Consider the following 20,203-nt stretch of genomic DNA (forward strand, 5'->3'; position numbering starts at 1 on the left):
CCTACTTTATAATCCGTCTCGGATATTATGGGGGGCAGAAAAATAGTCTCATACTTTTGTATCATCCTACAACAGGAACAGCAGCATCGAATACTGTAGCAGCTCTATATTGTTTTTTTTTTTTTTTTTTTTTTTTGTATAATGCTGAATATGTTGTTTTTGAGTGTTTGTTAGACATACAACTTTGTTTTCCAGAAACTAATAAACTCATTGAAGAACTTGTGAGTAGTGCAAGCCGTGATTTCCCCGAACAGTTCAATTCTCTAATGCAAAACATCGAACCTGAAGTTGGAGCTCGTTTACAAGCGGCAGCAACAACTGGAGCTGCAGCCACTCCTTCGTCCCCTCCTGCATCCTAGTGTTAAAAGTGAACATTGTTATGTAGGTATGTGCACTTAATATTGAAATGTGTGAAAGTTTATACTTGCTTATGGTGGATAGTGGGATGAGCATGTTCATGACTTTTTGTGAAGCGTTGTTATATTTGGGAAGCTTTGGTCTGATTCAAAGCTTGATTATATAAGTACTGCTTCTCTGCTTCGTACTTAGCATCAGTCATACAAGTACACTGTTGACTGTGTATGGTAAACTTAGTAAAGTAAACCTTCATAAGTTCAACTCAAGTACTCCAGCTGTAACTGTTCTGGATATCTTATTTAATTATTATAACAAGCCTTATGCATTTATGTGATTTCATTTACATTGCACTAGATTGCAAGTGCTCAAGGATTATTGGAAGGGATTAAAGTTTCTAGGGGTTAGACATATCACAATTTCTGCAAGTTGTCTAGAATTTGTAGAGGATTATTGTAAAATTTATTAAGACTTTCGTTAGTGCAATGAGGCAAATTTCCTGCATAGGAAAATTATATATAGAAGTAAGTTCTTTTATTTCACTTGTTTATTTTTGTTTATTGTTATTTCTTTGTAAAACTCTTACCAAGATAAATGTATACATCTGAAATTCAGAAGATATAGGTAGCCTAAGTCCGTGAGAGCCATTCATGACTTTATTATCTTTGAAGTCTTGCATGATACAGACGTTCTTTTTGTTCTTCCACTTCACTCATAGCATTTAAGTGTAGATTTTCTATCTTGCTACAGCAGGCATCTTATGATACAGTTTAAACAAGCCTTATAATAGCTTGATGTTTAATTAGGACACTGGAATTCCCTTGCGTAAATTATAATTTCTGTGCATTCAGTAGTGTCGATATTTAAAGTATTGCTGACTGTAACTAATAACATGCATACATTTGCATACATTACAATGTAAGGTTATGTAAAGATGGGTGCATTCTTGAATATACTGTTCTCCTGTTGTCAGTTAGGCCAGTTTTGTGCATTACCTAAGAGATTTTGAAGTTTTAGTGGCTAGTCATCTTGCCTGTGCATTTTTCTTCTAGCCATTGGTGTATATTGCCAAGAATTGTTGAAATTCTCTTATTCTGCCCAAGGGAGTGGCTCCTCAAAGATTTAATTTGATCTATATATAGATTAATAAAGTAAGAGTATAACATTTATACTCAAATTCTCAATACTAGGTTGGTGCTATTATTGAAAGCTGTTAGTATGGAACATTTAGTTCTAGAATAAGTTGTGTTGTGAAAGGTATGTATGCAAATGGCTACATTTTCAAAGCTACAAAGACTGATGATTACCTATGCACCTATCAATTTCTACATAGGTTTTTATGTCTTCTGAATTGACTCTTTGTTACTGTAGTAAGTTCTGAATTAAGTAAAAAAATATTCAAGAAAACAAGAGAAGCTATTTTGTTCACTGTTGCTTCATATGGAAATGAGCAATGATCCTTCAAGGAACTAAGATAGAGTTAACATTTGAATATAAGAATCTGCTTACAAATTTTTTAAGTTTATTTTTGTAACGCGATTGTCAGCTGTTTCAGTACGTGTGACAAGAGTAGCTTTAATTCTTAATAAGGTAGCTGCATAAGCTTCTTTGGGGTCCAAAATTCTAAAATGTGATAAAAGCTTATGATAATTTTGTAAAATGTATAGATACCCAGTCCTCAAAAAGTCTTTGCTACTTACTCACGTATGATTCTAGTCTAAATGTTTTATGTAGATTGGGAGCTAAAGAATTTTAATGGTAGGGTTATTGATATTAAAAATATTTGTAAGCTTAAGTTAAAAAAAAGATAACTATTTTTATACATTTTAAGTGCCTTAAGTGATGCAGTGATGTCAGATAAGTTTCTCATAAAATTTAGGCTTCCTGTTCCTTGCAATTTCGTTTTCATATGGATGAGCAAGAGATTTATGCTATTTATTGTAGGCCTCTGAATTTTATTGAAAGTATTGTACACAGTTGAGTTTGAATAAAATTGAAGACTGAAATTTTTCTCCTTATCCCAATGATCAATAATTTTACAAATTAAACTAGCTGAAATTTTTCTCCATCCCAATAGTCAGTAATTTTACAAATTCGATTAGCAATAATTTTATTAATCCTTTTGTGATTCCAGGGCTTCCCAAGAAGGCATATTCTATATTTCATCTAATGCTGTCTGTTCATTTTTTCTGCGTTAGCCACTGGTACCTCCCACTGCAACCTCACTTCTACTTCCCACTCCTGGGTTTTCATCTTCTTTGGTGGGTCTGTAGTCTCCAGACTCGTCACTTTTGGATCCTTGTAAGGAGGTTTCCATGTTAAGATAAACTTCGATTCATGGACAGTAGTGGTTTATTTTTTTGGGTTGTGTGGGATGAATTCTGACTTGGTCTTATCTGCTGGCACCACAACCACCACCACCTACTTCATCTAGAAGATAATCCATTCCCTGTCAACTTAAGGATTCAACTCCTCCCACTTTGAAGCTTTCACAAAGGGATCAGTCATCAGAACCTCCAACCACTCCCAGATTCATGGATGTGGGCTGCTCCCACTCCCCAAGGCACAGTCAATAATGCAGCTGTTACTGCACCAATACCAGTTAGGCTAACAAGTTCACTACTCTCAAGTTGTGCTCAGGAGCTCTGGCATAGACTAATTTTTTTATTTGCAGTCACTTCCAGTCAATGCTTCTCCTGTAGTTAGGCCTGAGCATTTGACTTCTCAGAGGACTTCTTTCACAAACAGATTGGCAATTGGCATGTTTACAGCTTGCTAGAACCCAGCCTCCTTTCTGACTTGGCAAAGCCTCCCAGAGTTATGGCAATCCTCAAACTCCCAAGATGAGATTGGTTCATCAAAGCACAGGTTGGTGATGGTAGACATAGAATGAAGAGGATCAGTGTGCTTATCAGGACTGATGCCTTCTTTTAGTAGTTCTTAATAGGTGTTGATATTTTTAAACAATTGTTCCCAGCCTCTTACAAAGATTGTTGCTGTATTGATGAGTATCTTGTGGCAAGATTTTGTTTAAGTCAACCTTTACTACCTTAAGGATCTAATAACAAGGTTAAAGGACTGCGGTAATAGTCAAGGTTACAAACACGCAGATGAGCCCTTTACAACCTCTCTAACTAGGAAGTGTTGAGGTGGTTATACAACATTCAGGGACATTCTTCTTTTTACCTGGCCCACTTCTACTTTTCCAAGGCCTATCTTATTGCATTTGGAGATTGACATCCATGAGAGTCTGACTTTACAGAAGCTATAGGTGAGCATGTGCTTATTCAGATGGGAACATTATGTCGAGAATACTACATTGCACAAAGTATAAAAGTAGTTAATTTTGACTTCATTTTAAATGTTAAATGAATAGTATTTGTATACAATTAACTTGTGATTTAAAGAAAAACTATGGAAATGTTTCATTACCATCAAAATGCTCAGTGAAAATGTCAAGCTTTACTGAAGCACATGAAAATTTTGGAGTTGCAAAAGAGAAACCCGATGCATCTCAAAACGTTGCCAGAATGATGTACATTACCAAGTTGATATGAGTGTCTCCTAGCATTACAGTGCTTGCCAGATGGCTTGGTAAAGTATGTATTGAATATCCAAGGAAATTTTTATGTAAATGGTAAATTAGACACGGTGAGAATAGGAAATGGTAATTTATTTTTTGCCCATGTTTTTGGGAGGGAATGGTAAGGCATCCTCCAATACTCCCTTTGAACAGGAGAGTACAATGGTAGAGAATCTGTCATAGGTCCTGCTTATTTTGTACTCTCAATTTCTTTTCTTGAGTCAACAAGATAATGCCAGTCTATGGAAAGTTAAGCAAACTTATAAAGGCCCTAACATATAAACTGTTGTGATGTCTCCAAGGTGTGCATGGATTAAATTTTTTTCTACATTTAATTCCTGTAATATCTTAAAACATATCTCTATCCTTTTCTCTACCATCTTGTCTACAGCAGGTAAAGGTGGTTTTTATTATTTTGCACAATGAATGGTAAAAACTGGGATAATTAAAGAAAAGAAAACCTTTTACTATTTACTGTTCACAGCTGTACAAGAATATGAAAAAATGAGTGAAATCTGAATTTTCCTAACTACAAGACTTCTCAAAGTTTAAGGTTAATTCCTCTAGAAAATTCTACAGTATTTGTAAAAAAATTACTTACTTCATTCCTCTAAAAAAATATATGTAACAAAAGTAAACCACTAAATCACATAGCTAGTAGTCAACCATTCTACAAAATGAGTCAGAATTGTACCCATGATCATCTATTTTAGATTGTAACCCTACTTTGCAAATAAATGCAGCTGGTTGACAGCTATGTAACAACTGTTACTCTTAAATTTTATGGCATCTTGTGTTATCAAAAAATTGTTACTGTATGCAAATCCAACGTAAAGTATTCTGGCCACTATCATACGCTGTGCACTGTTACCTCAAGTACAAATTTAAAATGCTTTCTTGCTGAATTATGTGCTCTTACATGTTTTCTGACCAATCTTAACAATTATAAGCAACATTAAATTCAGTGATGTCAATCATATATCTCACTTTAAAACCAGTCTAGAAAGTAACACTTTGACTGTCAATAAAAGCACGGCAGGTTCTATGAACTTGCAAGAGCAGCTAAACCCCCTAAAGTGTCAACTTATAAACTTCATACCATGAATTCATAATTTTAATATTAAAATATACCTTTCTGAAAAAATATTTTCAAGTTTTGAGAATTATCCCCACGAGTAAATACATAACTGCCCCAACAACCTGCATCTAATATTAAGTCATAATGAAATTCAAGGCTCAAAAGTTACTCATCACATAAAAAACACAATTGTAATGCATAACCATTAGATCCTTTGTATTGCTGTACTTAAATTGTGCACAACTTCAACAACGGGTTCTAACTCTTGACTGATAATGAATGTGGCACCTAACTTTCAAGTAACTGTCCTGCAATAACCTGACCTGAAGATATGAAAGCAAATTTCCAAAATACATCTTTCACACTAGTGCATATTATAATTGTCCATAATCTGAGACAATCAGTATACCTAATCTCAAGTTAGGCTTTTACATTTTCCTTTTAAAGTTTTTCCATAGTACTCTCACATAACTATTTACATGTCATAGCCTTCCTCTACATGGATGATACTGGCCAACACCATAATAGCAAATTCTAAGCCTGACAGCATCTACCATCCATCCATTCACAAGAGAATTATTAGGATAACATCCTTAGCAATTACATAATGCTTACAAAATGTTTACAACTTATGGCATCTTCTGCCTTAGCCTAGTTCTATACTGTAAATTGTACAAAAAAACTAAGGCTTTATTTTTAAAATACAAATATCCAACCAACCAATGTCCTGCATAGCTACAACTGGAAAGCGGAGTAATATCTAAAAAAGAATGTTACATTCAAACTGTACCACACAGTTCCTAAAAATATTTCAGCTTACAAAAATAAAAACTATTACTGTGCTACCAAAGATAATGTACATTTACATTCATATTTTGAGCTTGATTGAAGACAATTTAACCATGACACTAATAAACTATGTGGCCTTTAAAGGGTCATAAAATATACCAATTACATCTTCAAATTAGACAACTATGGCTCCTTGTAGTATTACAAGGTCACTGTGATCAATTATTTTCAGATACAATAAACCAACCAATCTAAATATATTGCACAAACACCCTCTTCAAATGCATTTAAGTATCTAAAGACATTTTATTAATCCTCAAGCTATTCTATTCACCAAACTTAAAGAATTTTAAACTTCAAAAAGTTTCTTCCCATAACAGTTCAAGGATATCAAAGTTAATATCCTCTACAAAAGAAAGCACAGTAATAATTAGTTAAATATATACCGAAATACATACAGTTTAATATAATTTCACAATTTTCTTGATAAAAATTCACTTTATGCTACAGTACTAAATATATGCTATTTATCAAATACATTGTTTTAAATAAACTGTATTCAACTTTTAAGAAAATTCACCGGCCGTTAGCACAGCCACACGGATACCTTCATCAAGCAGGTTATTTGATAATGCACAGAAGTTGCATCATGTATCATTTACAAATTAGGCACTAAAAAGCATTGCCAAGGAAAACATTTCTAGCAAGCATAAAAAAATAGTAAGGAAATACTTTTGTTCCAACTTGACAAACTTGTCTGGCAGGAGTCCACTTCTGTCACAGCATGAAAAACTTAACGAGAAACTTGCAAAACATTGGCGTTACCAAAAATCACTGGCCCAAATTAATACATGGCACACTTGTCCACACATGCACATTTTTGCTGATTTACAGATATCAACTCTATAAACCATTTATGCACAAGACTCAAGTCTAACAACAGGTATGCACATCTGTTTAATCTGTGATACATTTTCGTCACTACTAAGTTCAGCAGAAAACATTTACACGTACCTGTGCAGCCATCGTAATCATACTGAGTACTTTGGTACTAACTCCATATCCTGCTAGGAATGTGAAGGAAGGGCGAAAGAACCAACTTAAAGAAACCCTACGTAAATGTGATGAGTGTCGGGGATTGCAAACAAAGGTGGTTCTATAATACCTGCTCTAGTCCAATGCAAGACACTTCCTAAAACAGCCCACAATCCTTGAGATTGTTCTTAATGATGACATCAGTAACTGCATCAAAGACAAACTGTAAAAGAGGAAATTATGATGATTGACACCAATGTTTGAAATAGTAATGTTCATGTTTGAAAGGGTATTAATTTCAAGTGCAATACAGTATTATTATTATTATTATTAAAGGGTATTGATTTCAAGTGCAATACATTATTATTATTATTATTCAGAAGATGAAACCTATTCATATGGAACAAGCCCACAGGGACCACTGACTTGAAATTCAAGCTTCCAAAGAATATAGTTTCATTATGAAGAAGTAAGAGGAGGTAAAGGGAAATACAGAAAGAAGAGATAACACTTATTAAAAAAGAAATAAATAAATTAACAAACATAAAAATGTATTCAAATGCTAGGAGAACAGTATTAGGATAGTAATGCATTGCACCTTTGCTTGAACTTATGAAGTTCCAATTGAACAACATCCTCTGGGAGGCTGTTAAACAGTCCAATGGTGTGAGGAATAGAGGACCTAGGGAACTGAGAAGTTCGACAGCGAGGCACATTTACTGCGAATCTGGTTGCTCTCGGTAGATAAAGGTGATCAGGGATAAATTGTGAATGTAAAAGATCTCTGTTCAAATGCAACTTATGAAAAAGTGACAAACAAGAGACCATCTATCAATGAACCAAGTCATAACTAATACTATTTACAGTATTAGGAAACAGAAACCTACATCCACACTGGAGAACAGTATTCTAGTAAAGGGAATACAAATGACCTACAACAGGTCGCACTGATTTTATCATGGTTATATACACACACACACACACACACACACACACACACACACACATGTATATATATATATATATATATATATATACACACACACACACACATACACACATATATATATATATATATATATATATATATATATATATATATATATATATATATATATATATACGAGACCTTACAAACAATACCTAACTTTCATGTAGCTTTGTTTCTCAAAAGCGGAGACTTTACTACACCCACAGGTGCACAAGTGTTCCATCATCGGCATACTGAGTAATCGTGTTTTCCAGGCTAACAACCATGTCACATTTATGCACTAAAATTACCAGTGGACCAAGAACACTGCCCTGTGGAACTCCAGACACATCAGGTCTTGGTTCACTAAAGATACCATCCACAGCAACTCGCTGTTGCCTACTTGTAAGGAAATCTTTAAGTAATCCTAAAACATATCCACCCACTCCAGGATTCTTAAGTTTATAAATAAGTGCCTTGTGATTTACTGCATCAAAAGCAGCACTAAAATCTACCTGAATTACTCTGAACTCAAAACCCTTATCAAGGTTCCCTTACAAATGGCATGTCAAGTCTAAAAGAGCATTGCAGGTACCTTACACGCATATCGACTATCAGCTAACAATCCTTTAGATTCAACATACTTATATAGGGACTTAAAAATAAGTTTTTCTGCAACTTTGGAGAGCACAGGGGGAACAGAGATTGGCCTGTAGTTACTGCAGTCTGCAGACATGCCACTCTTTGGAACAAGCACTGTATTACTAAGCTTGCGCTCATCCACAAAGATATTACACCAACATAAAAATCTATATAATCAACCAAACCTGGGAAACAACACACTAAAAACTTTTTTAAAAAACAAAATGAAGAAACCATCAGGGTCTTCTTCACCCCAGCTATCAAGATTATCCAGATTTTTCTTAACATCCCTGGAGCAAAATGCAAATTTTAAGAGAGATTCAAGATGACATGTATCACGGAGAGGGACATCCTCAGCTGATTGCTTTGCTTCAAAGCTTGGTGAAGCAGTTCAGCCTTTTCCCTAAGGCCAGTAACCAATCTACCATTATCTGTTAGTAGTGGTAGAATGGAAGACGAGCATGACCCAAAGATAGAAGATGCCAATTTGGTCCACCACAGACAAGGCTGAGTAATTCCTTCAAGATTTCTCTTGGCTTTATGTAAGAAGTTCTATATGCAGCAAGGCAAGACTCAACAAAATGGTGTAATTTTCATTTGAACAATTTTGTCTCCATGAGTTGAATTGGTCTGTTTGTCATGGTATGCTCGTCTACATGTATCATCAAACCATGGCTGATCATTTGTTCTAGGTTATTAAAATACCCATCAGCATTTCATGTTCCTTCTTGGGATCAGGATCTAATAATATCATCTGAAATATTAAGTGCCTGACAAGCTTCAATAATGTAAATCCAATTGGCTCAGGATTTCAACCAGGCCACTTTTGCAACAGTGGAATTAGGAATATACTGAGTGACAAATATGCCCATATCAATGGTGCAACGATCAGAAGTGCCTACATTCACAGACCTTGGACTTCACAATAGCTGGAACATCCGTGAATGAGGTCTAATCTATTACCAGAAATGTGCATGGGTTCCTCAATTAGCTGGACAAAATCGGAGGATACACAGAACTCGAGTAGACAGCCATGTTGATCTGTGGAATCTGAATTTAGCCACACACTGTGCTTCGCATTACAGTCTCCACAAATAACGAATGAAGCTTCTGAATCCTGTGACTGAGCCATACTAATCCTCTCTAAAAGACAGTCATGTATAGAACTGCCAATATTTGGATTACAGTAAACAGCAAATACATAAACATTGTAGAGCTTCATAAAAATTTTAAAACAAAGAACTTCAAGGCAACTACACTCCAAATTTTTCTGACGATAAATAGGTCATATGGACTTGGAGTATACAGACATAGCTTGTATGTGTGGGATGTTACGACGATAAATAAAGTCAGGGCCATCAAACCCAAGGATTAAAAACTTGACCTTTCACTTGTTACTACTTACAAGAGTCTCGGATAAAAACAACAAATCATAGTTACAGGTACAACTCTGGAGATCATGAAAATTTGACCTTAAGCCCAGAATATTTGAGTAAAGTACTCTGCAATTTTTCTTGCTGTAATGAGTAACAGGCCCAGGGTTCAGCTCAATGTCTCCCAAAAGAATTAAAATTAACATAAAATCAGAATCAAAACTCATAAATATACATACTCATAACAACAGTAACAATGAACCAAACAAAAACTTCTTTGTTTTCTTCTGAAGATGGAAAGAGAACCAGCCTGACTATCTCATCTCTTGAAAAAAGGTCACAGTTAGGACCTGAAAGTACTCAAGATTAAAAGTAATATGTAAATATTTACAAGTAAACAAGTTATACACAGGAATCTTGTGGGTTTCTCTTTCCAACAGTAACAATGTTAAAATCAACAGAACAATAAACAATATCATCAACAACAATAGTACAGTATTTACATTATTTACAAATACTCTGTTGAGAGTATAAATTAACTTCATCATACGTCATTGTAAAAAGCGCCGAGAGCAACTAGTCAACAAGGTGGGGCCACGCACCTTGTAAGGCAAAAGAAATCAGCCAGGTTTGCCACAACAACTGGGAGGAGAGTCAGGATGGATTTAGAAATAAAATGCTCAGAAGGAAAAGGTTAGGTAAAGATGAAGGCACTCTTCTCATAATCCACCAAGCAACTTTTGCTTTCTCATCAGCCTGTTCTGCACACTTTTCAACACAACAGTTAAGTGAACAAAAAAAGGATAAATCCGTTGTACCCTCAGGCAAGGGAACTCAAACGCAAGACCATGCAAGGCCACAGTACAAAGGCTATGGCACAGTCCAAGGTGGGAGAAGAAGGCTTGTATTCAGAAACCTTAGAAGGGTTGCCTACCAAGGCTAAAGAGTCCCTTATACCCACTGGTTTGATTTCGGAGTGGTGTCCTCCTAGAAGAGTTGCTTGCTAAGGCTAAAGAGTCTCTTCTACCCTAATTCGTGTAGGCAGGGATATCACACCCTGAAGTGAATAACCTTTTGGGTTAATTTAAAAAAATGTAAAAAGCATAAAAAAAGTTTTAATAATAAGTTTTAAGTCCAGTGCCTTGAAAGGTCACATTTAGGCTAATTTTTACTTATATTTTCAAGAAAATATAATTTTTAACTATCAAGCACACCAGATAGATATATGTATTTGATACTTCATACTTTTTATCTAATATATCTACATTCTACATTTATATTCTGCAGTTCTTGAGATACTACTATTGCCTCACATGAAGTAGTTAAAATTAGCATAAATTATTAACCAAATTTTTACAGACATTTTACTTCTAACACAAGACTATCCACAATCGCTAATTTCTGTATGGAAGGTGGGGTCTTTATATTTAACCATATGATTTTTATTACAATAATAAAGTACTTAACAATGGGTCTGCTGCCTAAAAAATTCATATCTAAGTAACTTTAACGTTAATGCAGAACTGATGCATTTTCCTAATATTAATAAATTTTCCTCAATTCTTCTTAACTGAAATCAATATACATATTAAACTCCTATTACCTTTACTGCAATAGCCATGTTACAATTTACTGACTAATACAAATTTCAAGGCTATACAAAAATGAGTATTTAGCTACAATATTTTTTTAATTCTAAAAGAATTCTCATCAATGACCGAGGACCTAAATATAGTTTTTCATTGTTTTCCTAATTTAAAAAATTCATATTAGGGCCTACATATAATAAAAAAAAAATTCAAATTCTATAAAATAATTATCAATGACCTAGACATAATTGTACAACTTTGTTTTAAAACTCTATAAAAGTTTATCAACGTCCTAAATAGTTTTAAAATTTTTCTTAAAATCTATAAAATTCTTGTCAATGACATAGATATAATTCAGAACTACAATTAAAATGTTCTTACCTTGATATTGTTGGTATCTGTTGCACATGTGTAATGGGTATATATTTCCTTCTGATCCTTTCTTTTATTTAGGCTTTCAAACCTCATACGAATATAATTAGCAGCTTCTTCGTAAGTGTTGCTACCTATGAAACAAAAATATTTTTAAATTACTAAAATTAATTATGAAAAAAGCATCCCCTGATGCTAATTAGGTGACGTGACTATGTTGGACCTATGAAAAGTGTAATAATTATGCAATAAATTCCAAACTCGTTACAGTACCAAATTTCTGACTGGCATCAGGACCATACCCGAGTCTTTCAAATGAGACACCAGGCCATTACCAACTAACCCACACAGGTTTGGTCCTAATATGAGTTGGAAATTTATTTCTGTGAAACACGTGCTCATGTGTTCAGTAGTTCTTTACAGAACAAGAAACAGCAGTTTTAAGTGGCACAATATTTGCAATATGATTACTATAATGATTGTTCACTTAGGAATTACAGAACATGGCCCTATATGCATGTGGTCTACAACAGAACATTCACTCAAGATTAGCATTATAAAGCTACAAAAAGCAGGATACCCTGATGCCTACTAGTTATAAAAACAAACTGAGACAAAAATATATGTCTAAAGAATATAACAACTTGCTCATATGGCAAACAATGACACTGTATAAAAACAAACCATGCCTAGAGATACTTGGCTATAATCAATCATTACATAAATATGTCTATATACCGTACATGCTAACTTAACTTTCTATCCTTACCAGAAATTAACCCAGACCTAACTTACTCTACCCATACCATGCTTAAAAAGAAAATAACCCCCACAGTTACTAATTTACCCAATGCAAGTAAAACCTCAACTACAGGAAGTGCAGCAAATAAGTAGAATTTACATATAATTACCTTGATGCTGCAAGTAACATGAAACCAAACAAATAATACAGTTAGAGGTGATTTATCATTATAATAAATATGAGTATAAATAAAAATGAAGGCTTTAGGAGAATTTTCTGCACACATTAATGGCATTAAGTACATCACTTATGAAAAACGTACTGTAGATAATTCATACATATTTTATGGAAAAATAAACTAGAAAAACCAATGAAGTGACACCACAAATCTTCACAGTAGATTTTCTTCTTAACATAATGGCCATCTTGCAACTATTGTTACTTCTGCCTTTACTTTTTTTTCTCAGTTTTGCCACATATTTAAGTACAGGAAACTTTACTGAAGGCCTTAACCTTCATCACATTGGAGTTATTCCATTATTTGTAAATTGTTAAATGTTGATATTTTAACGTTGCACTACTCTGCTATTTTCCTACTTGACACTTTTCTTTTATTCTCCCTTTCTTCCTATTATTATTGACCCTCTGTCCTGATGATTAATGATGTCTCCATATTTTACCAATCATAAGTTAAGTAGTCTTTGAAAATTTTTCATATCCGCTGGAAAAAAAATAGTCTTTCTACTCACTCCTAAAAATGACCCCCAATGTGATCAAATATATTCAATTACAACTGTTATATTTCAATTTGTTCATTACATATACTGTACCTGTGTACTCTGGGAAGGTTATAGTAAGGGGAGACTTAGTGATTTTCTCTTCAAACAAATCCTTCTTATTCAAGAAAAGGATTATGGAGGTTTCTGTGAACCACTTGTTGTTGCATATGGAATCAAACAACTTCATGCTCTCAATCATTCGGTTCATTTCTTCATCTTCAGCTAGGACAAGGTCATAACCTATAAATGAAAACAATTCTGTCAACATAAATGGCACCAATAGTTTGTCATGCCCAAATATTCAAATGCTGCAGGTTATACAGCATGCATACAAATTTATGTACAGCAATTAATATCTATAGCACTATTAATCCCCAAAACTTAGTGTCAAAAAATGAAAATTAACAGCACAAATTACTAAACAAGTAAAGCAGTAATGCAGTATTATAAAAAGCATGGCAGAGAAAAATTCGTATTCTGCACTTCCAGAAATGCTAAAATTCTCAACTAATAACAGTCACAAGTGTAATACCATAAAAAACTTAATCTTCCTTCAGTGAAAACACCTAATATTAGGCACATTAATTTTCTTATAAAGTCTATGATGAACTATCAATTCATGATGATTTACATTTAATCCTATAACCAACTAAGAATTTATGAAATGTTCAGCATATTAAATAGTTCTGAATAAGAATTCATGATGACTTTCAGCATATTAAACAGGTCTGAAACTGCAATTTAAGAAAAATGAACCCCAGTATAAAAGCTGAGATCCTCACTAATACACAAGTAGATTTTTCTTCTTCAAGCTTCATAAAAATATTTTTCTAATATTTTTATAAAGTCTATATGGAAAAGCTGTTGTCTTTACCTGACAAAGCAACAACAAAGACAATAGCTGTTACACCCTCAAAACAGTGTATCCATTTTTTTCTTTCAGAACGCTGACCACCAACATCGAAGAGTCTGCAAATAAAAAAAAAATGCATTTATTTACCAAAAGCTTTCAATTCTTTAGGATAGATGAAGTCAAATCCCCATTACCAGTCCACCAATATTAGATTCTACTGTCCTCAGAATGCCCTACACAAGTGTCTTCTCTTGCAATTAATTTTCTACTTTAGTGGGAAATGATGTATGAAAGCTGAAATTTGTTTGAATTGGCTAAATACAAAAAATCAGTATCAATTTTCCAAACAAGAAGAAAACACAAAAGCTTGATTAGATAAAATGCAAGTTCATCAAGTGTAATTTCCAATGACCAAACTGCAGTATAAGTATAAACTAGAACCAATTTTCTCAAATGCTTTCAATGAGTAAGTTAGTTAAAATAAACCTAAAAAGCTACCACTTACTTGAAATTAAGATTCTTGTATGAAAAGTTTGTCTCCACGATGCCAGTTGTTTTAACTCTTGTTCGTAAAACATCCTGCTGCGTTGGAATGTACCCTGGTCTCGATATACGATCCAAGGCGTTCAGGTAATATGCCGCAGAATCATTGAGCTGATACTCCCGCGATCGGCTGAAAAAAGTGGCAGTGTTACATTTTTGAAGTAAAAATCTACTTGATAATTAAAAAAGCAATTCATAACTATACTGTATCCAAAATACATTAAACCTTCAAAATTTCCATGTGTGGAGGATTAACAAACTCTCTAAATACTTCTAATCTTACATAAGCTGTATAATGGGATAGCCTATATGATATGATCATATGCATTTTGGGTGTAAAAATTTTATTCATGTAAATATAAAACTTTACTTCCCATCCACATATAAAAATATCTTGTCTAACTGCCTGAAAAGAACAGAGGACCACAATGTTGGATTCTAATTTAAAAACAATTAGCCCACTGAACCACAACAAAGGCCAACTGGGAAAGATAAAATCATTAAATGAAATTACAAGTGAGGTTGACATCCTCCTCAGGTGATGATGGGGTCTTGTCTGAAATGTAACTCTTTCTTTGCACATCTTTAGAGTTTTTCTCTTCCCTTTCACTGACACAAAGGCAAAGCAAGTCAAGTTTTGTTTGCTGTATGGACACACAACTACTAACCTAAAACAATGCTGAACCCCGCTTTCATTCCATAATCGTTTCATTACTCTTGACAATTCTGGTGTCAGCTCTCCTTCATCTGCTGCACTTGCAAGTGTGAAAAAGTGTCTGGCATCATCCTGTTTAAACAAAGCAAATGCTATTAAGCATTATATAATAGATTAACTAGACCACTGCATCAAATTATATAAACTCTCATCAGACTGGCACCCAAGATTCCCACTGCATCAAATTATATAAACTCTCATCAGACTGGCACCCAAGATTCATTTTCACAAGTGGAAAAGCTGTAGCTTGGAAATACTATTGCTTGAGATGACAACTTAAAAAGCTAATAAACAACTGAAAACCATAAATGACAATTTCACTAGAACATTAGTTTCAAAATCTTGTGATATGTTGCTGGGTAAGCTAGATGATACAGTATGCTATTATTTTAATATAAATACATTCTTGTAATAAGGGATTGGCTCTCGAGGTTTAGCCATTTGATATTCACGGGATAAACTTTTTAAAGTTCAGAAACTATATGACATTTAATAAATTCCAAAAAGTTACACTAAAATTAATCTACTTTAATTTATCATCGATTCAATATTCGAATACTACAAACTTCGATGGTATCCAATAAATTGAAGATATGATAAATCTGACTGTCATACCTGTTGTCTTTTTGAGAAAATTACCCTTTTTCCTTATTTTTTTCTGAGATGACATACATTATGACTTTAACTACAGAAATTACAGCTACACGAACAGATGCAAAGCCACAAGATGTTAACTGACGATGTTAATCATTCAAGATGTGAACAAATCCTAAAACAGAAATGGACAGCATCACCATACAATAACACTGCACAGATCAAATATCTATGTTCTATCATGTACTGCCTACACATATGCAAGTTTATCGACTAAGAACGTTAGGTGTTACTAGAAATGGTGCTAAATTATTGTGTATACAGAATCAACCTCTTTCATCAAATACTATAAAGCAAGAAAGTAACTTTAAGCAGCTTATTTTTACAACACAGTGAGCTGTGTGAAGTGTGGTTCATCAGGCAGCATATGGATGCTAGATAAAAGAAGAGGAGGCAAGGAGAGTATTTTCTCATGAACCAGTGAATAAACGTGCCCTGCCCAAAGCAGAAGTCACAGCAGGGGGAGAGACTGAGGAATGCAGGTGACAGCCAAGCCAGTCTCAAGAGAAAGGACATCTTTCCCAGAAATAATCTTACTAGCTTAAGTGCACAGTGGAGGCATAGCCTGGGAAGGACACTTATTCAACAAAACACACTAATTAATTAAAACCACTGGGAAAGAGGCTCAGAGGTAAACTACAAGACTAAAGATTCCAAGGTAGTGTCAGCTGCTATCTATGAGGAAAACTATTTGAAAAGTCCTTTCCTATTGAGGTACCATTGATTGTGTGGTCAGTCATGGGAGGTCACAAGCCTGACCCTGACAAGAAGCTGACAAAAGACTGGGGTCTCAATTCAATGAAGGCATGAACTAGCTACAAAAATAACCAGGCCAAATGGAGATGCATATCGACACTTACAACCTACGTGGTAAAATATATGCCTTAACAATACTACAGTTACCACAGTACATATACTGATCCCTCACATATACTATGGAAAATTCACAATACATTAACAACACTCACAGCCACTGAAAACAAGCCAAAATTTCACTAATAACGTGACAGTACAAGATCAAATTCAGAGTTACAGGGAAGTTAAAAAAGCCAAAGATGCAAGCACTGTCAATGGCAAAGGCAACCCTGGAAAATAGAGGTAATGACTATAGCAAGTTGAGGAGGTACCACCAGCAAGCAGGACAGTAAACACGCAAACAACGAGTGATTTCTGGATTTAACTAATACATACTATCTTTGCAGCATGAGATTTATGTCTCTTAAGTGAGATTCACAGGCCCTAAAGAAATGATGCAATACAAAGCACCAAAGCTCCTCCAGCCGGCAAAACACCTCCATTAAAATAGTACACACGAATAGGTGAAAATGTCTTATATAATTACTGATTAAATACACTTCACACAAGTGTAAAAGTTCAAGAGCAAAAAGGAAAATGACATAGAAAAATTAGCATGCTTACTACAGCAAACCATACATAAGTAAGCTTTTCACATGCAGCACACCAATGGTCTGAGTGTGCCAGCATACTTATCTTGTCACTGCTATTCAAGAATGTAATGACTACAATTAGAGAAGACTCATGAATGAGGCAATAATATCAAATAGATTTGTCCAGCATACAGCACTTCTCTGTTATTCCACATTCACAGTAAAAAACTCAGGCAATTCCAACTTACCGCTCTACTGGAATCAGTAAAGTCTATCTTGAGCTGCCCCATGGCTCTAATAATGGCCATGAGAGACTGGATTGTGTTGGAATAGACAACTGGACGGTATTGTTCACATTCTTCTGGCGAGTATCCCGTTTCATGAATAATTTTCATTTGTTTAACTATTGTACTTTTTCCCGACTCACCAGCACCTGAAGTACAAATACATAATCAGTAGCAAATTACAAAGAGCCACATCATAGAGACAAAAGTAAATGTTTCACTCCATCACAAAATTCACACAAAAAATGTATTATAAATCATTGAAATTTCTGAATCACTAGGCCCAGTAGTTTAATAAATACAAAATAAAATTATAGAAAATAAACTTTTATACCAATCATACAAACTACTGTACTGTAAGATTAAGCATGAAGATTAAATGCCTTCATACTACCATACCTAAGAGTAATAATTTAACTTCTCTTGCAGCCCTTTCCCCGGCTAGCCTTAAATCTTTGTCTATCTTCTTGCTCCTTTCTGCTGCAACCCTATCAGCAGCATTGCTGATTGCACAACCCATGGCTGCTGACGGGTAAGTGTGAGGCCCCCTGAAAATAGGATACATTTAAATCAGGAATAAAAAAGAATCTGCGACAATTTACAACAACAATAACAATACAGCAATAATAATAATAATAATAATAATAATAATAATCATAATAATAATAATAATAAAAATAATAATATATATAGTAAAGAACTTCATTGTAAGATGGCAAACTATGTAAAGTAGTTTAACATCTGGGAAGAGATGTAGACATGATGGTGTAATCTTGATGTACAAACTGCATTTGAAGAGATAACGCCTCTCATGCTCTGGTAGAGGACACACAAGAATAAAGGATTGATCTCTACAGGGTGAAAGAGGACCCATTAGCAAATGGCAAAAAGCAAGAGTTGGGAGGAACAAAATTAACTACAAAAGATGTTTGGAATAACCAGTAATGATGTGCATTTCAAAAGGCTGAAAAGAAAACTGGGCTACAAAGCTATACAAGAATGAAAATTTGCATAAAAACTACAGCTTACAAGATAGAAATAATGGAATGACAGAAGGCAGTTGAGTATACCCCTCAGCCTCAGTTACCACAATTCTTTACTTGCTGCACTATACATTACAATGATTTTTGCTAGGCAACATTTTCGAAGTGACACTTAGCAAATATATCTAACAAAAACATGTAGCCCACAAAAATTCCCTATACAGTAGCATATGACTTACAAAAAAATGGAGATTCTGAAGAGGAGCGACTAAAAAATGCTTGTATTTATCGATGAAATGCATTGGAAAGCTCATTTTACATGTTTCATCTTGAGGGTGGAAAAGAGAGCAGGTCTCAAATATGAAAGGAGGAGAGTAGTTGTCAGTGTAATTTACGGTAGACAACCTATATAAGTAACAGTACAGACAAGTGAACACAAACACATGAAGGCCTCAACCATATGAGAATTAAAGCATTAAGTGTGAATATCTAACCTGTAAAAGAGTCAACATGATGTAAAAGTGTTAACAAATACAACAATAAATGTGAGAAGAGATATCATAGTGGATAAATGTACAGGTATAGTGTTTTGGGCCAAAGTAGCCTGCACTGGGGCAGAGAAGTTAGGTATAAGACAAGGCTGCACGAAGAAGGGCACTCTCCTTGGCCTCCACAAGTGTCAAAAACAGTAATAGGAGAAGAGCGACAAACACAGAGACTAAATGTGTACTCTAAAATATGGGATCGACACTGCAAATGCAGATGGACGTGACCAACATATAGCTTAAGTAACTGGGATGAAGAAAAGAACTTATGACCTGTATTCATAATACTGAACATAACTTTAGGCAAATTAACTAATAATCTGAAAAATAATCTTGCCAAGAAAAGTATGCAACAAACAGTACTGGTGAACAGCTTTCTAGTCACAAAAGCAATTTTTTTTTATAAAAAAAAGCCTGGGGTTACCGTAAGAACAACAGTAGAACAACTGTATAGGAAATGGCATTAACTGACTAACCAATACCCAAATAATGCCAATCAGTTTATACCTCAATAATTAAACCACATGCTGGTCTACTTCATTACACAAAAAGAGGCAAATACAGTAACTTGCATCATCTGCATACTATACTACTACATAGATTTATGGTGTTTATCCTTCACTGTTACCTTTTTTACTTTTTTTTTTCTTTTTGCTTTTTTAACTTCTGTACTTATTTTTAAGCCCAACAATATAACTGGCTACAACAGTGCTCCCAGGATCTCTACAATGGTTAATGTGTATACAGTAGTTGTGTTACCTTTAATGCCATTTGAAGTTATGAGGTATAAGAGGCTGCAGATCAGAAACAGAGGTATGCCTACCACCCTGTATTGACAGGTCATTGTGATGAGTCGTTGGCCCATCACATGAGGCATAAGTATCAAAATCACTTACTGACAACTGCAGCTAAGAGACTAATACAACTTTATG

General features: G+C 34.4%; 2 protein-coding genes across 4 annotated transcripts in view; one reads left to right on the plus strand and one right to left on the minus strand.

Moving 5' to 3' along the window:
* Positions 1–2,360, plus strand: part of LOC136829487 (importin-4-like) — a 33,393-nt gene extending 31,033 nt beyond the window's left edge. For both annotated transcript variants that reach the window (XM_067088228.1, XM_067088230.1), the window contains exon 20: positions 196–2,360. In XM_067088228.1, the coding sequence (XP_066944329.1) occupies positions 196–359 (164 nt within the window). In that variant the 3' untranslated portion in view covers positions 360–2,360. The remainder of the gene's footprint in view (positions 1–195) is intronic.
* A 2,035-nt stretch (positions 2,361–4,395) lies between these two features.
* Positions 4,396–20,203, minus strand: part of Galphai (G protein alpha i subunit) — a 120,918-nt gene continuing 105,110 nt past the window's right edge. For both annotated transcript variants that reach the window (XM_067088232.1, XM_067088231.1), the window contains exons 2-9: positions 18,143–18,291; positions 17,708–17,892; positions 15,371–15,489; positions 14,665–14,832; positions 14,181–14,275; positions 13,358–13,546; positions 11,795–11,919; positions 4,396–7,062 (exon numbers count right to left, since the gene is read on the minus strand). In XM_067088232.1, the coding sequence (XP_066944333.1) occupies positions 6,997–7,062; positions 11,795–11,919; positions 13,358–13,546; positions 14,181–14,275; positions 14,665–14,832; positions 15,371–15,489; positions 17,708–17,892; positions 18,143–18,263 (1,068 nt within the window). In that variant the 5' untranslated portion in view covers positions 18,264–18,291 and the 3' untranslated portion in view covers positions 4,396–6,996. The remainder of the gene's footprint in view (positions 7,063–11,794; positions 11,920–13,357; positions 13,547–14,180; positions 14,276–14,664; positions 14,833–15,370; positions 15,490–17,707; positions 17,893–18,142; positions 18,292–20,203) is intronic.

Source organism: Macrobrachium rosenbergii, chromosome 44 (assembly GCF_040412425.1).
Source record: "Macrobrachium rosenbergii isolate ZJJX-2024 chromosome 44, ASM4041242v1, whole genome shotgun sequence".
Taxonomy (NCBI): Eukaryota; Metazoa; Arthropoda; class Malacostraca; order Decapoda; family Palaemonidae; genus Macrobrachium; species Macrobrachium rosenbergii.